The sequence below is a fragment of the Euleptes europaea genome, chromosome 18 (genome assembly GCF_029931775.1).
Source record: "Euleptes europaea isolate rEulEur1 chromosome 18, rEulEur1.hap1, whole genome shotgun sequence".
NCBI lineage: Eukaryota > Metazoa > Chordata > Lepidosauria > Squamata > Sphaerodactylidae > Euleptes > Euleptes europaea.
The window spans coordinates 9,389,850-9,409,895 of record NC_079329.1 but is presented as its reverse complement, the minus strand read 5'-3'; the positions used below and the strand labels follow the sequence as shown (position 1 = coordinate 9,409,895).

Genomic DNA, 20,046 nt, shown 5'->3' with positions numbered 1-20,046 from the left:
CATCTCTTATGCGTTGGCAGCTTGGGGATCGGGGCCACTGCCTGGGGAAGGTCCAGCCCCCACATCACTCTCTCCGGCCTCGTCCAGCATCTGTTTGTACTGTCTTTTGAAGAACCCGAACTGAAAGGAGAAAAGAGGAGAAAGAAGTCCAAAGAGGATTCCATTTTTCCTGATTTTTTCAGCTATAAGGTACACATGAACACACACGAACACATGAAGCTGCCTTCTACTGAATCAGATCAGACCCTTGGTCCATCAAAGTCAGTACTGTCTACTCTGGCTGGCAGTGGCAGCAGCTCTCCAGGGTCTCAGGCAGAGGTCTTTCGCATCACCTACTTGCCTAGTCCCTTTAATGGGAGATGCCGGGAATTGAACCTGGGACCTTCTGCATGCCGAGCAGATGCTCTACCACTGAGCCACAGGTAGAGAGAAGCCAGACCATCGTTATCAGCTGTAGATAAAGGATGGGGCTGTGCATTACATTTTCTTCTGGGACATGTTTCCCCGGCGTGCATGGGTTTGACTGAGATTGGGACCGTAGGGTACATAAAGAGAAAGAGTAGTCCTCTCCACAGTGCCATTTTCACAGTGTGAAATGGCCCCAGAAAGCTGGTGATCATTTAACTGACCAGCCCATTCATCTGAAGAAACCAGGGATTGAACCTGGGACCTTCTGCGTGCAAAGCAGATGCTCTACCACCGAGCCACGGGCCCCCTCCCCTAGTCAAGCCTTAAGGATGCACAACTGGCCACCTTGCTTAGGGTGCCCCAGCCAGTTCTCTGCTTGTGACATCTGCCTCGCTGGACTTGGGCAAGAGTGGCCATCCTGAACCCCACAGCCGGAGCAGAGAACGCCAACAGCTCTCACCTTGTACAGACCAGCGATGATCAGAGCCAGGAGGATGAGCCCCCCCACGCTGCTGCCAATAATGACGGGCAGATAGTTGTAGACCTCCAAATATTCCACCACTGTGTTCACCTACAGCACAAGAGGATCATATTGTGAGAATCTGTACCTCGGTGTCCTCACCTCCATAGAAGAAGAGTTGGATTTTATATGCCGACTTTCTCTGCCACTTAAGGAAGAATCAAGCAGGCTTACAATTCCCTTCCCTTCCCACAACAGACACCCTGTGAGGTAGGTGGGGCTGAGAGAGCTCGAAGAGAACCGTGACTAGCCCAAGGTCACCCAGCAGGCTTCAATGTGGAGGAGTGGGGAATCAAACCCGGTTCACCAGTTTAGCGCCTGCTGCTCATGTGGAGGAGTGGGGTATCAAACCCGGTTCTCCCGGTTCTTCTGAGCATGGAGTAGGGAGTCACTGGGGGTGAGTGTGGGGAAGGTAGTTGTGAAATTCCTGCATTGTGCAGGGGGTTGGACTAGATGACCCTTGTGGTCCCTTCCAACTCTATGATTCTATGATTAGAGTCCAAAGCTTCAAACCTTCTTTCCTTCCCATAGGTCCTGAGCAGTTATTTCTTAGAGGAAAATATGATAGAGAGATATTTGGCCACCGCTTCAAACCATTGCTCTTAACCACTATGCCACGATGGAACTCCCTCTTCACCCAGAGCTAAAGAAGGGAGCAAAGAGCCAGGATTCCCTCTGGTTTTAGACCACACCCTCCTCCTATGGCATCTTTCCATACTCCTTACCTGGCTCTTTATGAAGCCCTCCTTCTGGCTGTACTTTGTGTTGTCGTAGAAAACTTGCGCCGTGCTCAACACGGCCACTTTCTTCTGCTCGGTCTGGAAGACATGGGAGAAACCTGCTGAGAAGCTGTGTGGCTTGGGAGTAGGGTTGCCAGCTCTGGGTTGGGAAATACCTGGAGGTTTTTGGGGCGGAGCCTGAGAAGGGCGGGGTTTGGGGAGGGGAGGGACTTCAATGTCATAGAGTCCAACTGCCAAAGCGGCCATTTTCTCCAGGGGAACTGATCTCTATCAGCTGGAGATCAGTTGTAATAGCGGGAGATCTCCAGCTAGTACCTGCAGGTTGCCAAACCTACTTGGGAGGTTTTGGCAGATGGGCATCAAGAAAGACTCTCTGCTTGTTTGTAGAATTCCAGGTACGCAGCTGGCTCTGAGCATAATTACACCAGAAGCACGTATCAGCTTTATATGTAGTTGCCAACCTCCACATGGGGCCTGGAGATACCTGGAATTACAACTGGTCTCCAGGTGACAGAGATCAGTTCCCCTGGAGATAGGTTGCCTGGTCTTCCCCCCACCCACCCCGTGCTGCGGCCCTCATGGCATTTTTGTAACTGGCCAGATTCTTCTCTAAAATAGTGTCAACAGCCACGGGTCGACCCTATGGCCACTATAACGTCTAGTTTGGCTCTGAGACACAACTGATTCTGGGACAGAGCATAGCGGGAGCATGCTAACGGCTTACAAAGGAAAGGCTCCAATCACTCTCCCTACCAGGCCCAATAAGGCAGCGACCTACTTACCTGAGACAGCCACTTGAAGCCAAGAGCCCCCCGGATCCTAAACTCCAGCGGCTGCCCCTGCTCCAGGGACAGGATGTTGCAACGGATTGTTTCGCAGGTGGCCACAGCGCAGTCCTGAGAGGAGATGGAAGGATAAAAGGTCGTGCGGGTGGACCGAGTAGGAACACCCTTGACCCATGGGGCTACTGGTTATAATACCTGGAAGTTTTGGTGTAGTGGTTAAGAGCGGTGGTTTGGAGCGGTGGACTCTGATCTGGAGAACCAGGTTTGATTCCCCACTCCTCCACATGAGCTGTGGAGGCTAATCTGGTGAACTAGATTTTGGGTCAAGTCATGCTCTCTCAGCCTCACCCACCTCACAGGGTGTCTTGTGGGGAGGGGAAGGGAAGGTGATTGTAAGCCGGTTTGATTCTGCCTTAAGTGGTAGAGAAAGTCAGCATATAAAAACCAACTCTTCTTCTTCTTCTTCTTAATGCCCCCCCCCCCGGGCCAGTTGCTTTTAAATTGAGGCTGCTGGGCTGGCTCTACTGGGGACCCAGGCAGGAAGGGAGGGAGAGATTCACCAGAACAGCCCGATTGCGGAGTTGGTTCACAAAATCCTTGGACCCCGGAGTCTTTTTCTCAAGGGCACACTGAGCCTGGTGGAACTGCTGAGGAACAAGAGAGAGATTCTGGCATTAGTTAGGCACATGTGAGGCCTTTTCCCTTAAAGAACCATGAGGGCAAAGAAGCTACTTCTAAGCTGGAGGGAAAAGGCTTCTCCTCTTCAACAGGGGCTGCTGCTCAACTATGCAGTGGTGGTGGTTTGAGGGGGAACACACTGCATGATAAAGTCAGTTAACACAGTCTAAATCCAGCAACTGCAAGAGGGTGGTGCAAAAGCAATAACAGAAAGCAATAATAGGAAGATGGAAGTAATAATAATAGAAAGACAGGCTGCATAAGCAACAAAAAAAAAACACCCCAAGTAATGCCTTTTATTAGGATCAACCCAAACAACACAAAACAGTCTGCAACCTTCTGGATTCTCCAGAACCCTTTATCACCCTGGATGTTTAAGGGGGAAAGAATGTCGCTAACATACAGCCTGGTGAAGGGTTCTGGAGAACTGAAAAACTTGCACCCTATTCTGTGTCATTTTGGTTGGTCCAAATAGAAGATTTCACATGGTTTTTCTGGAGCGGGGGGGATTTTGCTTTGGACCAACCTGCAACTCCTTCCTGCTTTGAGAAAGGGGGCAGGATGTAATCCCTGATTAGTGACTGTGAGCACAGGACTGGCAGCTGGAGAAGAACACGCAAGAGCCGCCTTGCTGGAGCAAAGCAGTGGCCTATCATCAGCCAGCAGAGGCCAGCTACATGCTCCTGGGAAGCCCACAAGTAGAGTATGATGCTGATACCCACTCCCTGTTTCTTGTCCCCTGCTAAAATGGTAGATAAACATGGAAGTACCCCTGACCTGGATGGCCCAGGCTAGCCTGATCTCACCAGATTTTGGAAGCTAAACAGTGTCAGCCCTGGTTAGTACTTGGTTGGAAGACTACCAAGGAAGTCCAGGGTCACTCTGCAGAGGCAGGCAATGCCTAACCACCTCTGCTTGTCTCTTGCCTTGAAAACCTAACTGGGTGACTTGATGACACTTTCCACCACCAAACACAAAAATTCCATCTGATCCTCCATGAAGTTGTCAGCTCCCCCCACCTTCAAGCCCCCTTACACTGGTGCCCCCCTGTACCTTGTAGCACCAACAGTGCCATCCTAAATGAAATTACACCCTTCCAAGCCTTCAATGAATATAGATCTGTGTTGGCGAACCTATGGCACGCGTGCCACTTCCGGCACGCGTAGCCCTCTCTGCCGGCACGCGCGGTTCCTCCAAGCCGCTGGCCTTTCCGGCTCTGCCCCGCCCCGGGTGATCTCCAACCAATAGAGATCAGTTCCCCTGGAAAAAATTGCCACTTTGGCAATTGGACTCTATGGCACTGAAGTCCTTTCCCAAACCCCGCCCTCCTCAGGCACCACCCCAAAAAACCTCCCACTCATGGTGAAGAGGAACTTGGCAACCCTAGCCTCTCCCTCTGGGCCCCCTCTGGGGGTGGTATTCAGGTTAAATTGCCGCATTGGCACTCGGCGATAAATATGTGGGTTTTCGGTTGCAGTTTGGGCACTCGGTCTCTAAAAGGTTCACCATCACTGATATAGATGCATGCCATTCTGCATAGGATTGCCCTGCAAATGTCACAAAGACATTACGTGGTGTCTGAAGAATGACTTTCTTTTGCCTTTCCCGAATCTACAGCACTTCGGGAGGTCAAGACAGTATTATACGAGGCAGAGGGAGGGAAAATAATTTGTGTCCCTCTTATGCCCCTTAGTATTTAACCTAGTTTCATTAACCTAGAGTAATCCCATCTACATGGTATCAGAGGGATATACCTCGGCAGAGATGTCCACGGACGCATTCCAAACCCACATCCCGTTCAGCTGCACGGGGAACGCAAACGTCACTGACACGGGGACTTGTCGCTTGATTGAATTCATCACCTGAACGAGAAGAGGATCCTTAGCAAAGTGTAAAGTGGAAGCTGGACGCTCTTTCCACTCTTTGCTCTAAGACACTTTTTTTGCTGTTTTCAAGTGTTTATACCCACTACACTTCTGGTGAGCTGCTAGAGTTGCCAACTCCAGCTTCGGAAATTCATGGAAATTTGGGGTGATGCCTGGGGAGAGTAAAGTTTGGGGACAGGAAGGAGCTCAGTGGGGATGTGAGGTCATATTCTTTGGCGTCATATCCAGCACGAAGGTCAGCCCTTCCCACTCCTACCCTTCATGTAGGGGCACTTCCATCAAATTTTAAATTTCAATTTGCCACCTCATATCATTTCCTACTGCCCTTTCCCCCCACTGTACATAACTTGTCATCATCAGTCAGTTTCACCTAGTCTCTATAGTATAATGTACACTCTAAATCAGGAGTGTCAAACTCATTTGATACGAGGGCCGGATATGACATAAATGCACTTGGTTGGGCTGGGCCATGCCTTGCCAGCCCAGATAGGACTGGGGGGTGGTAGCTCCTTCGGCTGGTTTGTGGGCCGGATAAGAGCTCTCAAAGGGCCGGATCCAGCCCACGGGCCGTATGTTTGACACCTCTGCTCTAAATAGTATACCATAGGAGAAACAGAAGTCACAGACCATCAACCCTCTCTAGGACTTCCATTTCACCTAGATTCTATGGTATAGCACAGAGTCTAGGAGAAGGGGAAGCCCTAGACTGGTATACCATACAGTCTACTCTCAGAAGCTGCCATTTCCTCCAGGAAAACTGGTCTTTATAGTCTAGAGATCATCTATCATTTTGGGAGAACTTCAGGCCCCACCTGGAGGTCGGTAACGCATGTTGCTCATCTTTCAATGTTTTGTCTCTTTGTGTCCTCCCATACCTCATAACGATGTTCCACTGACTGGTTTCCGTCTTCCTGCCCCATGGAAAAGTTGACATACTTGGTTGAATCATCCATACTGGAAGAAAAGAGAAGGCCTGAGGTGTATATTTGAGGGAAGGAGGGAAGATGGGGGATCTGGGGCAAAGGAGCAAAGGCATGAGAAAGAAAGAAAGAAAGAAAGAAAGAAAGAAAGAAAGAAAGAAAGAAAGAAAGAAAGAAAGAAAGAAAGAAAGAAAGAATAAGAAAGAAAGAAGGAAGGAAAGGAAGGAAGGAAGGAAGGAAGGAAGGAAGGAAGGAAGGAAGGAAGGAAGGAAGGAAGGAAGGAAGGAAGGAAGGAAGGAAAAGGAAGGAAGGAAGGAAAGAAGGAAGGAGAGGAGAGGAGAGGAGAGGAGAGGAGACGAGAGAGGAGAGGAAGCCAGACAGATCTGGAAAAGACCCCTCCTTGCCTATTCATTGTTGACTCCAAGAGGAGGCCGTAACAAAACATGAGGTGAGGCAATCTCTTCCAGGTGGCAGAATTTTTGGTGGCATTAATAGCAGTACAATAGGAGGCAAGCAAGCCTCCTGTTCATTTAGAAAAGGTAAAGGTCCCCTGTGCAAGCACTGGGTCATTCCTGACCCATGGGGTGATGTCACATCCTGACGTTTACTAGGCAGACTTTGTTTACAGGGTGGTTTGCCAGTGCTTTCCCCAGTCGTCTTCCCTTTACCCCCAGCAAGCTGGGTACTCCTTTTACTGACCTCGGAAATATGGAAGGCTGAGTCAACCTTGAGCCGGCTACCTGAAACCAACTTCCATCGGGATCGAACTCAGGTCGTGAGCAGAGCTTAGACTGCAGTACTGCAGCTTACCCCTCTGCGCCACGGGGCTCTTCCTGTTCATTTAACAGAGGATTAATGGAATGGTGTTTACCAGGCGATATTGTTTACCTCTTATCCCCTAAAAGCTTCAACTGCCCATTCCCACACATTAAGCCCCTACTAATATAAGAGCCCCGTGGCGCAGAGGGGTAAGCTGCAGTACTGCAGTCAAAAGCTCTGCTCACGACCTGAGTTCGATCCCGACGGAGGTTGGTTTCGGGTAGCCGGCTCAAGGTCGACTCAGCCTTCCATCCTTCCGAGGTCGGTGAAATGAGTACCCAGCTTGCTGGGGGTAAAGGGAAGATGACTGGGGAAGGCAGTGGCAAACCACCCTGCAAACAACGTCTGCCTAGTAAACGTCGGGATGTGACGTCACCCCATGGGTCAGGAATGACCCGGTGCTTGCACAGGGGACCTTTACCTAAAGGGACAGGACATTTTTCTCCCGGCCCACAGGCAACCTTCCAGGGGCATCCCACTGGCAAAGTGCCCCGACTGCGTACTGTCCACGTTTTCAGAGACCCGTTTGATTTCAGATTTGAAAACGCGGGCAAAACGTGGGGAAAGGCAGGGGGAGAGTGAGGCGACCTCTGACAGTCGGAAACGGCATGCATAATCAACACAAAAGACCCACAGCTGTCAGGGGGGTGACAGCAAGTGAAACAGCCATGCATAAAAGACCCTGGTCATACAAGTCACAGCATCTCTACTATTTTGAATCATAAAACAGGATGGAATTTTCCTTGAAGAAAACCACCCTGAGATGGCTGTCCCATACAAGCAACCTTGTCTATTTTTTTTGGGGGGGGGCGCCTCCACCACCCACTAGCAAGATGGCGGAGGCCCAGGCAGGTGTCTGCATTTGCCTCATAATACTTGCGGTCACGTACTTCTTGACAGAAACGTATATGGCGTATTTAACGGGCAGCGTTGCTTGGTGAAACATGTCCTGGGTGACCGGGCTGTTGTTTTCACTGGAAAAGGGAGAAAAGGGAGAAATGCGTCAGAACATGCCGCACGTGCCACTGACCAACTGTGTTCTGCAGGCGCCCCATTTCCCCCGCTCCCCTGCCACAATGTATATTACTTCATTAGATGTGATGACTGAGATTAGGGTTGCCAACCTCCAGGTAGCAGCTGGAGATCTCCTGCTATTACAACTGATCTTCAGCCGATTGAGATCAGTTCACCTGGAGAAAATGGCCGCGTTGGCAACTGGACTATGGCTAGGCTTACCAGGTCCCCCTTCTCCTTCGGCGGGAGGTTATTTGGAGCGGAGGTGGGGGGGGGGTCGTTCGCGCGCTCCAGAAGTGCTGCATCGCTTCTGGTTTACTGAGAGTTTGAGTGGTAAAAGGCCCGTTGCAATGCAGCACTCCCAGGTGTAAAACACATCACAAGGGGCCGTTTACCTCTCAGACTCCCAGTTTGAGCTTGTAAAAGGCCCCTTGCGGTGCAGCGCTTCCGGGTGTAAACCGGAAGGGACGTGTTTCAGTGGGCAGGCACGCGTGCAGTGCATTGCACGCTTACCCTCAGCTGGTCGGCGGGCAGTCAGGTGGATTGGCAGGGGGTTGCCCGCCACCACCTGGCACTTGGAAACCATAAGTATGGCATTGAAGTCACTCCACCTCCCCTAACCCCACCCTCCTCAGGCTCTGCCAGCAAAAATCTCCAGGTATTTCCCAACCCAGAGACTCAAGACCCAGTTGCATTATGAATTTAATTCTGCTTGAAAGTGATTTCACAAGTTTGGCTCCTGATCTGTTACTGGCTTAAGTCTGTCCTGCAAGCAAATCCCACTTCATAGCGATGTGTGGTAAAACGGGATCTATAGGCTTCCCCCATTAGGCTTGGTGAGGAAAGGACCAGCCTTGTCGAGGTTCCAAGTGACCAGACCTCAATGAGGAGACGTCTCCTCTTCCAGCCCTTTTCCCTACCCACCCGTGCACCCCCTCCCCAAACCAAACTTTCCTAACTGTGTTTTCAGCTTCCACCATTAGGAATAAGGAGAAAACGGCAGGTTTAGCCTCACCTGCCAGCCGTGGCATTGATCTGCACCTCACTCCCCAAAACTCCTTCAGGGTCAATGGAAAAAGATACATTGAAGATTACCTAAAACAGGGGAGATGCAACACATGACGCATGAGAGCGCACCAGGAGATCTTAAAGCAGATGGTAACACTTTGTTAATGGTTAACCCTCATGGCTGCTGCTTCTCCTAGAGATCTGAGGACTTTTATCAGATGGGCCTGAGGATACTAGGGTTACCAACCTCCTGGTGGGGCCTGGAGATCTCTCAGAACTACAATGCATCTCCAGACAACAGAGATCAGTTCTTGTGGAGAAAATGGCAGCTTTGGAGGGTGGATTCTATGGCGTTATACCCCAGTGACTTCTCTCCCCTCCCTAAACTGCACCCTCCCCAGGCTTCACCCCCAGATCCACCCCCAAATCTCTAGGAATTTCCCAATCCAGAGTTGGTGTACTCTGCTAGAGATTACTAAACTCTCACAAAACAGTCCCCAGTGTTCTCAAGGTAGGAGCCATGACACTTCCCGATAGGGTTGCCAACCTCCAGGTTCTAGCTGGAGATCTCTTGCTATTACAACTGATCTCCAGCCAATAGAGATCAGTTCCCCTGGAGAAAGTGGCCGCTTCAGCAATTGGACTCCATGGCATTGAAGCCTCTCCCGTCCCCAAACCCCACCCTCTTCAGGCTCCGCCCCAAAAATCTCCAGGTATTTCCCAACCCGGAGCTGGCAACCCTACTTCCCTATTTTAAATTCTGTAGTGTTGGATACTTTTGAAGGCACGTGTAACCAGTGATTTATTTTGGAATAATAACCTCTAGACTTCCTTCAAACTCGGACAAAAGAAGGTTACACTCTTTTTTCATTGTGTGCTCAGGGCATCCTTACACAAAGCACTACTACACCAGGGCTGAGAAGCCCAGCATTCACTTCAACCAGCATGGTGTAGTGGTTAAGAGTGGTGTAGAGAGCCAGCGTGGTGTAGTGGTTAAGAGCGGTGGTTTGGAGCAGTGGACTCTGATCTGGAGAACTGAGTTCGATTCCCCGCTCCTCCACCTGAGCGGCGGAGGCTAATCTGGGGAAATGGATTGGTTTCCCCACTCCTACACACAAAGCCAGCTGGGTGACCTTGGGCTAGTCACAGCTCTCTCAGCCTCACCTACCTCACAGGGTGTCTGTTGTGGGGAGGGGAAGGGGAGGTGATTGTCAGCCGGTTTGATTCTCCCTTAAGTGGCAGAGAAAGTCGGCATATAAAAACCAACTCTTCTTCTTCAACTGTTTCTATTTATGAGGAGTGAATATGGTTGTCACCTGAAGAGCATCTCCTCTAGGGTGGTTGCCAAGCAACCAAAACACTTTTTGGGAATGGGGGTAGCCCCACGGAGACAGGCCTGCCCAGAATCAGAGGATCATTTTTGGCTGCAGGACAAATATTAGCCAGATGGGAAGGGCTTCCTACTCCTCAATATTCTGGGGATAGGAACTTACCTCAGCCCCACTCCGGAAAATGGGGTGGTTGATGTTGCAGGTGGTGTTCCTCAAAGAGTCCTCCCTTGAGGCAGGGGCCGAGAAGCATTTAATGCCCATGTTCTTCCTGTTAGACTGAGTAGTGTGGGGGAACGGGATTGTGAACGTGGGTAATGGGAACACAGAGACCCCCTCTCCCCACCCTCCAAGCCAGGCCCCCTCCCTGGCTCCCCGACATTTCTGCTCCCCACACCTGCAGTATTTTGAACCTGCGGTAGGAGAGCGCTGAAGGGTAGACAAAAGTCAGGTTGGAGCTGTACGAATCCTCCCCGTCGTTCCGGAAGAAGACTGTGGCGTTGAGTTCCAGGTCCTGACCCACCACTAGCGTGTCTAGGCTGAAGAAAAGGGGAAGAGAATTTGTGCTGAATCTCTGAAACAAGACTGTGGTATTTCTGGGGAGGAAGAGAGAGGCAATCCACAGACACACAGGCCCCATTGCCCTCCGCTGCTGCTTCCCAAGTCCCCGGGGTCAGTCCCGAGAAGGAAAGTATATTCTGAGCTTGAACTCTGAATGAAGTTAGGAAAAGATGGTGGAAAGTAGGCCAAGGCAGCGTTGTGGGCTTCCTCGGAGAGGTGTCCCGGCAGTATGGCACACATTCCTCCCCGCAGTTCTTCAGCACCAAAGCTGAGAGGCCCAGAAGTTAATGGGATATTGCCAGTCCGACGCCTGGCTTGCTGGGTAAATTCCATTTGGGTAGAGAGGGACATTGGGTAGAGATGGGACATTTTGGAGGACATGGATTCATAGGGTCGCCATGAGCCGGAAGCGACTTGGCGGCACTTAACCCACACACACAGAGGGATATGGGGGGGGGGGGAAATCCTAACTTACCCTGAGAAATTAAAGGCGGTTTTTAAGATGTCTTTACAGACTCCATCGTGACCACAATTCTTCTCAAAGGGCAGCTGTGAGTGGAAGGAGGAGGGGCAGGAAGCATATCATTATTGGTGGGAGTATTAAAACGTAGCATTTTCCCTATACAATTTCAAACCCTCCTCCTTTGATTTTAATGTCAAATGTGTTTATCCACCACACGGCCCTTTTCTCCAAGGTGCTCCAGTAGGGAGCCATGGCTTTCCCCAAGCATTTTTATCCTTACAATAACTCTGTGTGGTAGGTTAAATGTGACTTGCTGTGGCTGAGAACAAATGTGAACCCAGCGCCTCTCTGGTACTGCAATGTCTATTACACCATAAAAAGGTAAAAGGTAAAGGTCCCCTGTGCAAGCACCTGGTCATTCCTGACCCATGGGGTGACATCACATCCCGACGTTTCCTAAGCAGACTTTCATTTACGAGGTGGTTTGCCAGTGCCTTCCCCAGTCATCTTCCCTTTACCCCCAGCAAGCTGGGTACTCATTTTACCAACCTTGGAAGGATGGAAGGATGAGTCAACCTTGAGCCGGCTACCTGAAACCAACTTCTGTTGGGATTGAACTCAGGTCGATGAGCAGAGCTTTTGACTGCAGTACTGCAGCTTACCACTCTGTGCCACGGGGCTCCTTACACCATACCAGTAGCTAATCTCATTTAATACTTGACTTTCTGTAGTTCAACAGCCTCTGATCAGGGACTTGTGTCCAGCACGATCTGCTCATGGAGCGGAATTTCTCCGCTTCTCCCTTCTGCTCCAGCCTGCTAAGACCCTCCTGTGTTCCTTCTACAAACAGACCAGGAGTCAAAGTGGGGGTTAGCGGGGAGAGCTTCGAGCAAGACATTTTATGAGTGAACGAGCCAGATTCAGCGATATATGAAAGAGGAAGATTATCAGAAGCCAGCGTGGTGTAGTGGTTAAGAGCGGCGGACTCTAATCTGGAGAACTGGGTTCGATTTCCCGCTGCTCCACATGAAGCCTGCCGGGTGATCTTGGGCCAGTTGGAGAGTTCTCTCCGAACTCTCTCAGCCCACACAGAGGCAGGCCATGGCAAACCACCTCCCATAGTCTCTTGCCTTGAAAACCCTACACAGTCGCCATAAGTCAGCTGTGACATGATGAAATTTTCCACCAGATATGTTTTAATGTGAATTAAGCCTTGGATCTTTGACAGTTGAACATGTTGAGTTACACAACAACCAATCCCCAAGCCATGTAAAGCTGCCTCAAGGCATCAGAAGGCATGGACTCACCGACGCGGCAAACAGACGGGGAGAATCTTCCTTCAGGATGGCTCTCAGGTTGTCCGCAGAAGGAATGGGCTCTCCTGTTAGGTTGTAACTCAGCTGCAGCTTTATGGACGTGAGGCTGTCTTCTACACACACCTTGCATCACGGAGAGACCAAAAGAGAAAGTGAGATCAGGTTTGCTTACAGAATCGTAGAGTTGGAAGGGTCCATAGAGGCCATCTAGTCCAACCCCCTGCTCAATGCAGGGCCCTCCTAGAGCATCCCTGACCAATGTTTGTCCAGCCTCTGCTTAAAGACTGCCACTGAGGGGGAGCTCACCACCTCCCTAGGTAGCTGATTCCACTGTCAAAACAACTCTTACTGTAAAAAAGTTTTCCTAATATCCAGCCGGTACCTTTCCATCCTCAATTTAAACCCATTAGTGCGAGTCCTATCCTCTGCTGCCAACAGGAACAGCTCCCTGCCCTCCTCTAAGTGACAGCCCTTCAAATACTTAAAGAGAGCAATCATGTCCCCCCTCAACCTCCTCTTCTCCAGACTGAGCATTCCCAATTTGCTCAGCCTTTCCTCGCAGGCCTCGGTTTCCAGGCCCCTGATCATCCTCGTCGCTCTCCTCTGCACCCACTCCATTCTGTCCACATCGTTTTTGAAGTGAGGCCTCCAGAACTGCACACAATACTCCAGGTGCGATCTCACCATGACAGCCCTTCCCCTTCCGAAGAGCCTTTATGCTCGCCCGTTTAACTGCTGTACCCTCAGCAGTATTAAATGGAAGATATGGAAATCTACCATACTCTGACAGACTCTGCCCATGCAGTTCAAAGAAAATTGACACATTATCTCACAAGGTGATGGAATGCCCCCTCTTTAAACACCACCGAGATAAATGGATCATCCCCCATATTGGCGAGAATTCCTGCCCTCATAACAAGAGACAAAATAGTCCCCTATTTGCCGATGGATAAAGATCCAAATATAACACTGGCCGTGGCCAAATATCTCTCCATCATATTTTCCTCTAAGAAGTAACTGCTCAGGACCTATGGGTCATAGGAGCAAAGAAAGGAAAGCCCTTTTCTCATGGGCCAAAAGACACCCCCCCCCCAACCTGGCCTTGGCTTTTCCTCCCCCACTGAAGCTCTGAACTGACCGGCAGCTTTATGCGATACGTCATGCACTTCTGGGCCAAGCCCATCTGTATCTCACTGGTGACGGTGGAGGAGCCGCTGTCGAAAGCAGCCCGGACTTTCATCCGACCGGGATCCAAAGCCAAGGAGTACCAAATGGTGTTCGAAATCCTACCGGCTGCAGGAAAGGAGTGGAAAACAAACAGAGAATGAGCGGAGATGTTGTGGGTATGTCTGGGATGTGCTGTGCAGCTTCTTTCCCTGTAATCAGGGGCTTTCCTTCCCTCAGGGAACCCGTTCCACACCCATTTATCTGCTGAAGAACTACGACACACTGCAGATGGCACAGGTGTGTTCCAGTGTGCTCGCCAATTGTCCACTAGTTCAGAGGCAGAGCATCTGCTTGCCATCTAGAAGATCCCAGCTTCAATCCCTGGCATATGCAGTTAAAAGGACCAGACTTTCATTCATAAGGTCGCCATGAGTTGGAAGCGACTTGATGGCACTTAACACACACACACACACACACACAGAGAGAGACTGGTATAAAGGCCTTATATTTGGCACCCCTGCCCTAAAGCTTCTGTGGGACCCGAAGGTTCTTAGGAATGCAATTTGAAAAGTGCTGGTGACTATGGCGCATAATTGAAACACTGAAGGGGTTCAGCTGAGCCCTTTTCACGCTGCTTCGGGGCCTGCCCTTGGTGCATCCTCGGTACATGCCATGCATACACTGGGTACCAACCCCCAAGCGCCACTCATGCCCCTGATGCTGCGGACCCTACCGTGTGCAAACGGAGTGTTCGACCGGACGGAGAGACAGACGGTTGCTGTGCTGACCTCCCTGTTCAGCTGTTCCTGGCCTTGGCACTCAAAGGCAGAGAGGGGGATCATAGATGGGGAGAAGGAGATGCTGGGCTGGACTTGGAGCACAGGCCGAGACCTGAGGCAGAGAGAGTGGGGGGGCGGAAGGGAGGCTCAGAATCGTTAGGCAGGCATTCTCTGAGAACATGCGCCCCGCGCCACAGCAGCAAAGGGAAGTGTCGCTTAGATTGTGTAACGCCATGAATCTATCGACACATTATGCAACATACCCAAATTAGGGTCTTTCCAGATAATCACCAGAAGAAGAAGAGTTGATTTTTATATGCTGGCTTTCTCCACCACTTAAGGAAGAATCAAACCGGCTTACAATCACCTTCCCTCCCCCTCCCCACAACAGACACCCTGTGAAGTAGGTGAGGCTGAGAGTGTGACTAGCCCACGGTCATCCAGCTGGCTTCGTGTGTAGGAGTGGGGAAACAAATCCAGTTCACCAGATTAGCCTCCGCCGCTCATGGTTCTCCAGATCAGAGTCCACCGCTCCAAACCACTGCTCTTAACCACTACACCACAATGTGCAATGCATGTAAAGTTGTTACACATCTTTTGCATGGGGGAGGGCTATTCCTGTTACTCAAGGACGCGTTTCTGTGACTCACTTTCCCAGGACTCAATCTACAGTGAAAACTTCCATCCTCCCCCTCCAGCTGTCTGAGTAAGGAGACAGCTGTTCACAGGCTATAGGCTATATGGGGAGTGCCGCCAGCATCAGCCTATTGTGACACTTTCTGATTAATGGGAAGAATGCCATCTGAATTTTTAGCCCTCGGCTGTGAAAATGCTTTCCCCAGTCCTTAAGAGTCCTGGACGTCGCTGGGTATAAATCATACAAACCAAAAAAGGAAAACAAGATGCAAGGTGACTGGTGACAGCTTTATTGTCAGGTACAGCCAGCGTGGTGTAGTTGTTAAGAGTGGTGGTTTGGAGTGGTGGATTCTGATCTGGAGAACCGGGTTTGATTCCCCGCTCCTCCACACGAAGCCAGCTGGGTGACCTTAGAGCTCTCTCAGCCCCACTCACCTCGCAGGGTGTCTGTTGTGGGGAGGGGAAGGGAAAGTGATTGTAAGCCAGCTTGAGTCTCCCTTAAGTGGCAGAGAAAGTCTGCATATAAAAACCAATTCTTCTTCTTTTTCTTTTCATTTCGCTACTTAAGCTTCACCAGGGGGATCAGAGTTCTTTTTACTGAACCTCTCCACAGCAACTGAGTTCTGCTGTGGAACTCAACTGCTGTGGAAAGGTTTAGTGAAAGGTCCTTTTTGCTGGCACATCACTTGGTGTAGCCCTATTTTTCTTCTCTTATGAATCATACAACCACTTCCCTTCCCCACAGACTGCACAGTTTTGTGGAACCATTGTAAATGGTTATTTTTGAACTTCATAATTCTACTTTTTCAACCTTAGAGGCGACTGACCCTGCGCTGCATCACCCAGGCAGCCACGGCGCAGAGGCAGAGTGTGTGCTACGTGTATAAAAGGCGCAAGCTTCAGTCTCCAGTTGAAGGATCTGGGGCAGGCAGTAGATGCCAAAAAAGACCCTTCACTGCCTGGAGGGCTGCTGCCAATCAGAGCAGACAATACTGAGCTAGAGGCACCAGCAGTTGCGTCATGGGTTCATCTGTTAATGGCAATATGTTTGGTGGTGGAAAGCGCAGTCAAGTTGCAACTGATTTATGGCGACCCCTCATGGGGTCATGCTAGGAAAAGTTGAGGGCAGCAGGAAAAGAGGAAGACCCAACAAGAGATGGATTGACTCACTAAAGGAAGCCACAGCCTTCAGTTTGCAAGATCTGAGCAAGGCTGTCAAAGATAGGACATTTTGGAGGACTTTCATTCATAGGATTGCCATGAGTTGGAAGCGACTTGACGGCACTTAACACACACACACACTCATGGGGTTTCTGAGGCAAGAGAGGTGCAGAGGTGGTTTGCCATGGCCTGATCCCGCATAGCAAGGCATCCAAGTATGAACCAGGGCTGACCCTGCTTAGCTTCTGAGGTCTGAGAAGATCAGGCTAGCCTGGGCCATCCAGGTCAAGACACACATGTCTGTGCTGGTGGAAAGTGCTGCCAAGTCACAACTGACTTACGGTGACCCCGTGAGGTTTCCAAGGAAAGGGATGTTCAGAAGTGGCCTGCCATTGCCTTCCTCTGAACAGCGACCCTGGACTTCCTTGGTGGTCTCCCATCCAAGAACTAACAAGGGCCGACCCTGCTACGCTTCTGAGAACTTATGAGACCGGGCTAGCCTGGTCCAGGCCTGGTCAGAGGTATGTTTACATAGACACAAAAGGCCACCCCCAGTCCTCACCTCAGCAGCTGCACTTGCCCATGACCCCCGGCTGCGATGTCCGGGAGTCCATCGTCTGTAAGATCCATCCCGGCTGCAACGGCCTGACCAAAGTAGTGAAGCTGGTTGGGGAACTGAGACCCTCGGATGCGCTGCGGGCAGGAGAAAGTAGGTCAGCAAGGGAGGCCGCCATCAGTATGAAGGAGGCTGCGTCCAAGATGTTGGCTGCCTTTGCTCCTGGAGAACACGGGGAGAGGGAGCAATTGGTTCTCACCTGACTATACTTGTTGTTGATGGATCTGTAGCTTCCCTCAAATATGTACAGGGCTCCTCGATTCTCATCCTCCATCGGAGCGCCGATTGCCACATCTGTCCAACCGTCTCCTGTTACGTCACCGATTTCTGCCATGCTGGCCCCAAAGCGGCCGAGAGGGTGTTTGCGCTCCCCTTGCAGTTCCTGGGTGCAGACAAACGTCTCCCCCTGACAAGTTAGGGAAGGGGACACCAGGTGAGCGGGTGACGCAACAGAACAACTCAGGGAAGAAAATGTTCCATTGTGACCCCACACTGACTCTTCTTTGGCACCCTCTGGGGGGTGCCCTGAAAGATTCCACACTGAAGAAACAAGTCTCCTGTGCCCACCGAACCAATATATCCTGATGCTTATATTTCTCTTTGTCCATTCTAGCAAGACACTTTGGAGTTTTGGGGGGGAGAGCGATAGAGCATCCCATTGCAATTCCGGCACTTCTGGGGTAATCCCGGAAGTGATGTTATTACGCGTGCCAATCGTCCCCCCCATCAGCTGGCCGGCTTCCATCTGCCGGCCAGCTGAGGGGCGGCAGGCAGCCCCATTAATTGGCTATTGCCCACCATAACCGGAAACCCTAACCTGGCCCCACCCATTTTGGTGGGTGCCAAGAAAGGTGTTGGTGGGCACTATGGTGCCCACAAGTACCACATTGAGGACCCCTACTTTAACCACTACACCACACTGGGGTAGGAGGAGCAACAGAGGATAAGCCTTGTGGATCCCATTAAGGGCCCCCCTACCTTTCCCCCCATAATCCAACAACCATCTCTGTCCCATTGTTTAACACACAAGTATAATGTCCGCTGCCCTTTCCTGGTTTTGCTTCCTGCTCCTCAGCAAGAGGAGGCATCCTTTTGATAGTCTGCTGCAGCAGAGAAGCTACTCCCAAGGAGTTGTCCTCAGGGGCTTCTCCGGGCCGTCTTGAGGAAAGGTCAGCCCAGCGTTCTTCCACCACGCACCTGCCTCTGGAAAACGTAGACCTTCCCTCCTGCCGTGCCGTCATAGTGCATGGGCGCACCGACGAGGATCAGGTCCGTCTCAGAGTTGCGGTCAAGGTCCACAGAGCACAGTGAAGCCCCAAAATAACAGCCAATCTGGAGGGCCTGAAAGGTTCCCTGGTTAAAATTATTGATTAAGTTTGCAAAACCTTCAAAAATGGTTTGCAGGAAGCGACCAGAAAAACGCAGTAAAACTACCAATGATTCAAAAATCATCTGTTGTTCGGTCCCCCTTAGCCAGCTCCTGTGTTTCTGCTTCTTCTGCCCCCTAACCACCAGGGTCTTCTACTCACTTGGGACTGAAATGAATGCTGTTGTCTTGTTTAGCTGAAAACCTTCAGGTTCGATACTACAGAAGCTTAGGGTGGGTTGTGGGGAGACCACTGATCTACAAAATTAACTTTAAACCGTTTAGTGACAGGTTTAGCTAACGGGGCATTTCCTAAAGGATTGATTGGGACTGGAGATGCCCGCCTCCAGGTGGGACCTGGGGAGTCCACGGAATTACAACTCATCTCCAGACTACAGAGATCAGTTCCCCTGGAGAAAATCGTTGCTTTGGAGGGTGGACTCAATGGCATTGAACCCCACTGAGGTCCCTTTCCTCCCCAGGCTCCATCCCCAAATCTCCAGGAGTTTCCCAACCTAGCACTGTTAATACTACCTCCCCACCCCCCCACTGGCAACTAGAAGGATCCTGGCAATCCTAGATAGCCATGTTGGACTACAGTAGAACAACTAGATTCAAGTCCAGTAGCACCTTAGAGACCAACAAGATTTTCAGGATATAAGAAAGCTCATGTCCTAAATAAATATAATATAATAATTAATAATAAAATAGGAGCCCTTAGATTTTTAATGTTGGCCTTTTAGACTAGTGTTTTACTATCAGGCAGTTCCTCTTTTTTAGGCCTCTCTTTTAGTCCGATATTTATTTTGTTGGGGGCTTGTGGATTCCATTATGTGGATTCGATATTTATTTTGTTTTTAAAAAAACCAACATATTTATTGAGTATTGTAATTTTAATATGTCATCCACTGTACTTTATTTTTCCAGAGAGGCAGGGTATACACAAACGAAGAAGAAGAGTTGGGTTTTATACCCTGCTTTTCTCTACCTTTACGGAGTCTCAAAGTGGCTTACAACCAATCACCTTCCCTTCCTCTCCCCACAACAGACACCTTGTAAGGTTGGTGGAGCTGAGAGAGTTCAGAGAGAACTGTGACTAGCCCAAGGTCACCCAGAAGGCTTCATGTGGAGGGGTAGGGAATCGAACACAGTTCTTCAGGATAGAGTCCACCATTCTTAACCACTACACCACGCTGGCATCCCCTGCAGCCTGTCGCACAGCCCTTTTACCTTCTTTACAGACAGATCTGACTGCTGCTGCCACTGCCCATTTTCTTGGCTGAACAGGACCACCCGGCCAACATGTTTGTAACGAGGGGCCCCCACCACGTAGCTGCGCCGTCCACTCAGCTGAACCATCTGCACTGAATACCCTTGGAGGAGCAAAAAGACGGTCACAGAGTTAGAGAGAAAAAGCACAGTGACTTTTGGCATGGAAGTAGTCACTTTACAGCTTTATAAATGTCACGTCCGCACTGGAGATTTGCTCCAGTTTTGCGGCTGATTAGGTTTTTCACACTTCCACACAGCATCACGGTACCCTTGTGTACCTTTTGGCTTCTCCCCGGCTTTCCTGGGATCTTTTCTAAACCTGGAGTGGCTGCCATGTGGAAGGGATAGTCTGGATCTTTCCCACACCTGTGACTATTGGCACCCTGCTTTAGGCTTTGGTTGTTGATGAGGAACAACGGGCATGAATGAGCACTGGGGATTTGCAAGCCACACCCACCCCGCAGGCTGCTCAATCTAGTTAGGGGCAGAAGAGAGAAAAAGCAGCAGTTGGGGTTTTGGATTTGGGGAGTTGACAATAACATTGCTGTAGAGACAGAGAATTACACAACTTTAAGGTTGACAATGAGGAAATTGAAATAGTTG

General features: G+C 50.4%; 1 protein-coding gene across 1 annotated transcript in view; it reads right to left on the bottom strand.

Moving 5' to 3' along the window:
* Positions 1-20,046, bottom strand: part of LOC130490392 (integrin alpha-X-like) — a 39,932-nt gene continuing 19,886 nt past the window's right edge. Inside the window, exons 10-28 of the mRNA XM_056864218.1 lie at positions 19,402-19,544; positions 18,003-18,146; positions 17,005-17,211; positions 16,752-16,882; positions 14,347-14,504; positions 13,585-13,739; positions 12,438-12,569; positions 11,143-11,216; positions 10,504-10,645; positions 10,272-10,385; positions 8,786-8,865; positions 7,647-7,730; positions 5,893-5,971; positions 4,886-4,993; positions 3,014-3,100; positions 2,451-2,564; positions 1,654-1,746; positions 869-979; positions 1-120 (exon numbers count right to left, since the gene is read on the bottom strand). Of these exons, the coding sequence (XP_056720196.1) occupies positions 7-120; positions 869-979; positions 1,654-1,746; positions 2,451-2,564; positions 3,014-3,100; positions 4,886-4,993; positions 5,893-5,971; positions 7,647-7,730; positions 8,786-8,865; positions 10,272-10,385; positions 10,504-10,645; positions 11,143-11,216; positions 12,438-12,569; positions 13,585-13,739; positions 14,347-14,504; positions 16,752-16,882; positions 17,005-17,211; positions 18,003-18,146; positions 19,402-19,544 (2,270 nt within the window). The 3' untranslated portion in view covers positions 1-6. The remainder of the gene's footprint in view (positions 121-868; positions 980-1,653; positions 1,747-2,450; positions 2,565-3,013; positions 3,101-4,885; positions 4,994-5,892; positions 5,972-7,646; positions 7,731-8,785; positions 8,866-10,271; positions 10,386-10,503; positions 10,646-11,142; positions 11,217-12,437; positions 12,570-13,584; positions 13,740-14,346; positions 14,505-16,751; positions 16,883-17,004; positions 17,212-18,002; positions 18,147-19,401; positions 19,545-20,046) is intronic.